The sequence below is a fragment of the Notechis scutatus genome, chromosome 5 (genome assembly GCF_049901735.1).
Source record: "Notechis scutatus isolate UNSWTSFEM ecotype Mainland chromosome 5, rNotScu1.2, whole genome shotgun sequence".
Taxonomy (NCBI): domain Eukaryota; kingdom Metazoa; phylum Chordata; class Lepidosauria; order Squamata; family Elapidae; genus Notechis; species Notechis scutatus.
In genome coordinates, this window is record NC_142013.1 from 102,521,029 (window position 1) to 102,527,028 (window position 6,000).

Sequence of the window (6,000 nt, forward strand, 5' to 3'; positions counted from 1 at the left end):
CTTCTCTGCACTTTTCCTAGTCTCCAGTGGTGTATTAAGCATTAAGCAGACGAAGCACGTTTAGGGCACCAGGCTCAAAGGGAGCACCACAAAACTTAAGCCTGGCTTCGTTTGTACAATATGTACAAAGAAGGGAGCCCTACCAAGATTTGTTAGTGCTTAGGGCACCAGTGAGCCTTAATCCGCCACGGAGAGTCTCGACATCTTTCTGGAGGCAAGCTGTTCCACTGGTCTGAGCATCCCTGAAGAAAGCTTCCCCAAAGACCGAACACGGACATGTTGTCGTCTGAATCGGTTTAGAACAGGGGTCTCCAACCTTGGCAACTTTAAGCCTGGTGGACTTCAACTCCCAGAATTCCCCAGTCATCGAAGTTTAAGCCTGGCGGACTTCAACTCCCAGAATTCCCTAGCCAGTGAAGTTTAAGCCTGGTGGACTTCAACTCCCAGAATTCCCTAGCCAGTGAAGTTTAAGCCTCCCCAGCCAGTGAAGTTTAAGCCTGGTGGACTTCAACTCCCAGAATTCCCCAGATAGTGCTTTAAGGCTGGGGAATTCTGGGAGTTGAAGTCAGCCAGGCTGGCTGGGGAAAAGTTGCCAAAGTTCAAAGTTGGAGACCCCTGGTTCAGAAAGTAAAAGCGAAACGCGGACTCTACTCTTTATTCTAGGAATGGAGAGGAAGGGAAACCGGGAGGGGGGTCGGAGGAAGCGCTCCTAGAAAGAAGGAACGGAGACCCCGACTTTCTCCGCTGTCTGGCACTCCCGAGCGGCCAGCCGTCACCCCGCGGGGAGCGGAACTTTCCCACACCTCTTCGCTCCACGTTCCCGCGCGAAGGCGACGGCCGCCACCCGCCTCTGGCAACCCAAAACCAAGCCAGGCTCCTCTCCCCAGGCGGGTCCCGCCAGCCCACCGGGACAAGCGGGGGAGAGGAGGCCTCCCGCGGCAGTCCGAGCTTCTCCCGGGTCTCGCGCGGGAGTCCCCGGGGAGCCCGCGAAGCGCTGCAGCTCCTTCCAAAAAGCGCCGCTAGCCCGGCCCCGCTCAAAAGCAGAGGCTCAAGCCCGGCCCGGCCCGTTGCGCGCGCGCGCGTCCGGAGTGGGGCGCTCGGGCGTGGCGGTGGCGGCTCCGCGCAAAACGGGAGGCAGGCAGCGCGCAGGGGAAGCGCCCGAGCGACGTCAGCCTCCCGGCCGCCGCCGCCGCCGCCTCCGCTCGCTCCTCCCGCCGGTGGCAGCAGCGCAGCGGAGCGACATAAAAAGCCAGTCCCGCCGCCCGTTCTTTTTGGCACGCCGGCAAAGTGCCCGGGAGGCCGCAGCCCAGCGGAGCCACACACGCGCGAGCAAGGAAGGCAGAACCGTCCGGGTCGCGCGGAACAGGCCGGCTAAAAAGCGGAGCGGGGTTGCGACGGTCGCGGTCCCGGGGAGCGCAGGCAGCGGCGGCCCTCCTCGGCCGGGACCACCGGCATGGCCTTAGCCGACAGCGCCCGGGGGCTCCCTAACGGCGGCGGCGGTGGCGGCGCCCGGAGCGGCGTCTCTCGCGCTCCAACGGCCTCTGACCTGGCCTCGTCCCCGTCGTCGGGGCCCATCCCGGAGATCGTGGAGCTGAACGTGGGCGGGCAGGTGTACGTGACCCGGCGAGGGACGGTGCTGTCGGTGCGCGGCTCGCTGCTGTGGCGCCTCTTCTCGCAGCAAGAGGCCACCGACCTGCCCCGCGACGCCAAGGGCCGTTTCTTTCTGGACCGCGACGGCTTCCTCTTCCGTTACGTCCTGGACTACCTGCGCGATCAGGAGCTGGTGCTGCCCGAGGGTTTCCCGGAGCGCAACCGCCTGCGCCGCGAAGCCGAATACTTCCAGCTGCCCGAGCTGGTGCGCCGTCTGGCGGCCTCAGGTTCCTCCTCGGCCCTGCCGCCGCCGCGCTTCGCGGGGCTGCTGCGCGACTCCTCGGTGTGCGCCGACGACCCGGCGGCGCTGGGTTACTTAGAAGCGGACTTCAGCGAGACCCCGGCGGCTTCGGCTGCCTCGCCGACGTCGGGCCGCAGCCCGTCGGGGCCCGCGCCGCCGATGCTGTCGGCTTCCCTCTCTCTGGACGCCGGCGGAGGTCCCGGCGGCCGCCGCTCGGGCTACATCACCATCGGTTACCGGGGCTCGTACACCATCGGCCGGGACGCCCAAGCCGACGCCAAGTTCCGACGGGTGGCCCGCATCACGGTGTGCGGCAAGACGGCGCTGGCCAAAGAGGTCTTCGGCGAGACGCTGAACGAGAGCCGCGACCCGGATCGGCCTCCCGAGCGTTACACGGCCCGCTACTACCTCAAGTTCAACTTCTTGGAGCAGGCCTTCGACCGGCTGAGCGAGGCCGGCTTCCGCATGGCGGCCTGCTCCTCCACGGGCACCTGCGCCTTCGGGCCCGAGCAAGGCGGCCCCGCCGAGGACAAGATTTGGACCAGCTACACCGAGTACGTCTTCTGCCGCGAGTGAGCGCGCCCGACGCCCGTTCCCCGGGAGTCGGGTGGGGGAGAGAAGGCGGCCGTCTGCGGGGCTGTGGCGGGAGACGGTTGCTTTCCTCGCCGGAGAACCCGCCGCTTTTAACTCTAGACGAGCCTCCCCCTGGGTAGCCCCCCCCGCTTTCCCACGGGCCCGCCGGCGGTCGCCTCGGCCTCCCCCGTCCAGCAGAGCGGCTCTTTCTGACGGCCCTTCGGACCCGAACTGCGGACCTCCGTCAGCCACCTCGCGGGTCCTTGGGTCCAAATGGTGCCCCCCCTCGCCCCACTTTTAAAGCAGGCCCCTCCGAACGAGATTCCCCAGCCGTCCCACATGGCGACGGGAGGCCTAGCGTGGCGGAGCTGGGAGACTCTCTGTGCTGGCCGCCTCTGCTCAAGGTTGCCCGACCTCGGTTGCTGGGGCTTCTCCTCTTGACTCTGAGGCGAGGGCTTTGCTGTAGCTGCACCGGGCTCTCCCTCTCCTCCTGTTCGCTTTTTTGGGCTACTCCCGGTTGCTTCTTAGCTTTGGGCCAAAGCTGCTGGGGAGAACGAGCGAGTGGAGGAGACACTCCGTTCCTCAGGCCCTTGGCATCTCCAAACAAGAGTTGGAAGGGACCTGGGAGGTCATCTAGCCCAACCCCGTGCTCCAGCAGGAGAGTCTGTTCCAAACATTAGCCATCACACAGCCTCCTGATTGTGAGGAGAGAGAGAGAGAGAGAGAGCTCCACCTCTTAGGCACCTTCAACAAACTTGAGGCAGCATCTCTTGATGGACGCCACTTGGGACACGGAGAGTGGCCCAGCTCTTTCGCTTCCTCTATGTAACCAGAAGGCGAGCTGGATCAGCAGACTGGGGGTGGGGGTGTCCCTGGAAAAAACAGACCTCCATGGAGCTATCGTGTCCCCCTCAGGATTCTGGGGTTTGAACCCCCAGGGCTGGGGTTAAAGAACATCATCAGTGAGACTATCAAGCATCAACTTGCGGGTGGGTTGTTGTGGGGGGGGCAGGTTTTGAAATGTGGTGCTTTCAGAGCAGGGCTGGGGAGTTGCCCCCAAAGGCAGCCAGGACACAAGACTGAACCCTCCACCCCCTTCTCATCCTCGGTGTAGAAATAGGACTCTGTGCGTGCTTGAGGAGCTGGCTGGCATTTTTATCTGACAGTGCTACAGCTAAAGAACCCCTCCAAAAAAGTATCCCCCCCCCCAGATCAGGATGCAGAATTTTAACTAAATAAAAACAAGCACAACAGCAGGACCCCCCCCTCCCTCCCTCTCCCACCTCCTTTCATTTCATCTTTTGGGCATGGAAGCACCAAGGCCACCCATCCCCCCAGACTAAATCGGATATTTCTTGCCTGATTCCCCAGATAGGTATGTTGCAATTTAGTCTCCTAGCCCTTCAAAAATTAGGCTAATACAAAACAAGTGTTTTTTGATTCTTGCATTGGAGCGGCAGACTCGGATGAATTATTCTAACCAAAGAATTCTCCTGTGTTTTAATTTCATGCCCCCCTCCTCCCTTTGACGGCTGCTTGAGGTTGGTGCTCTTTATTTTTTTAAAAGAGTGAGAAGATTTTAATTCGGAGCTTTCCTTTTAATTCAGAGATTTTTTAAATAAAGAATCCTCGGGTTTCAGTCTATATAAAGGGGGAAATAACCGAGATTCATTCCTGATATTTTTGTTTCTTGGGAACCAGAAATGCTGGCTTAACTGGCTTGCTTATTAAACCAGAATCTTTGTAAAACCTGGATTCCTAGTTTGTTTGCAACAGCATGCCTTGGGTTGATCAGAATTCCTCCCTCCCCTTTTTCTTCTTCTTCTACTTCAGGAAAAGATTAGAGGATTCTTATTTGCTGGACCACATAATCCTTCAGAATGAATCTCCCTTCAATAGTGGGAATCTGCTTAGTGACTTAAAAAAATAAAACTTTTAGGAGTCCGGCTGGACCAAAGGTGCTTTACAAAAGAAAACTGGACTTTCTTAATTTTTTTCCCCCTTGAAAATGTGTCACTTCTCATTCAAGAAGTTCTGAACTGAGGAAGCTTCTTGGATGAGCAGCGAAATGTTTTCAAGGAAAAAAAAAAGAAATCCAAGCCAATCCAGTTGCCTTTTGAAAAAAAGCACTTTTGGAGCAACCATGACCTGAAGGGTTGCGAATCTCCATAGACAAATTCTTAGCTGAAGTTTTATAAAAACCAGCCACATTTACCCAAAGGCTGAAACATTTGAGTCTGATAGCTTCATTCAGTGGGAACTGTCTGTAAATTGGGAATTGGGGTTATTTTTTGGAAAGCAGCAAAGGAGAGTGAGTGAGTGTGAGATAAAGGAGACGGTTTTTTTTTTTTAAAGGAAAAGCAATAAGCTACTGCATTGTGGAGAGCTTCCAGAAAAGATATATATATATATCCCTCTTACTCTAAGCCTTACTCTAAAACGATCCCATTTGTGCATATTTCAGCTCTATTGCAATTGAGAAGATATTGGTTAAAAGTCAATGTTAAGACGTCATTCCCAAAAAGCGGTTGCAAGACTTTTCTAATACATGTGGAGTATTTCTCTCTGAACTATGTTTTCTAAATTTTTGTAAACAATCCAGATTTCAGTAAGTGCTCAAATTAGTTCTAAGCTCTTCTTTTTTCCTGTTTTTTTTTTTAAATAAATCTTGTATTGTAGCTTATTAAGTCTGTCATGGATGGAGGTGTGAATTTTGTGACTTGGTGTGTGTACATAAAGTGTATAAACATTTTACACGAATCATTTAGTTTTTTATTCATTTATTAGTGCTATAAAAATTTTTCATATGCTGTAAACTGTACCTGGACAAAAATGCTTTAATATGAAACTGTGTTCCTGTATCGATTTATATGGGGAAGACTTCGGTATGAATATAAATGGAGTTATGAAAATATGTCTCTGCAATTATTTGCTTGAAGTTGAATCAACAGCTGAATTCCTTGTGAAGCTAAAATCCACTCCTCATTTTGCAAAATGCATACAGGAAGACTCTTGTATTTCAAACAATGTGTGTTTGCTAGCAGACTATTCTAAAGCTCCTATTATTTTTTAAATAAAACAGATATAATAAAATAACTGGAGATTTCTAATGGTTGTGCTCTGGGTAACGAACACTGCATGAGCTAAATACCTAGCAACAGCGTTTGAGGTCCCTCAGACCATCTGGAGAACATAGAGGCTATGAAAAGACTTCAGAAGAAGCAAGTTGGACAATGAAAAATCACCACCTCTCCGCTACTCATTAAAGCAGCCTATTCAACCAACATGTTATCCATCTATTGCCCCAACTACTTCCCCTGAAAATCCGTATAGTTTCTCAGTTCCAGGTCATGGTTGCCCAAAAGTGCTTTTTCAGGAGGCAACTGGACTTTCTTGTTTCTTTCTTTTGAAGACGTTTCGCTTCTTCATCCAAGAAGCTTCTTCAGCTCTGACAGGATAGTGGGGGAAATGGAAGAATTTATATTCCTTGCAGGCAGCTGGTCATTCGCATCCTTTTCGTGGATTGTTGAAGCACT

At 53.8% G+C, this 6,000-nt stretch overlaps 1 protein-coding gene across 1 annotated transcript; it reads left to right on the top strand.

The window, feature by feature from the left end:
* The first annotated feature begins 1,179 nt into the window (after window positions 1-1,179).
* KCTD12 (potassium channel tetramerization domain containing 12) lies at window positions 1,180-5,560 on the top strand. The gene has a single exon (XM_087967405.1). The coding sequence runs from the start codon at window positions 1,454-1,456 to the stop codon at window positions 2,465-2,467; it is 1,014 nt and encodes a 337-aa protein (XP_087823531.1). The 5' UTR covers window positions 1,180-1,453; the 3' UTR covers window positions 2,468-5,560.
* The last annotated feature ends 440 nt before the right edge of the window (window positions 5,561-6,000 follow it).

Bases quoted from the DNA above. Each gene is read 5' to 3' on its own strand.
- KCTD12 (XM_087967405.1), top strand. From the start codon at position 1,454: ATGGCCTTAGCCGACAGCGCCCGGGGGCTCCCTAACGGCGGCGGCGGT.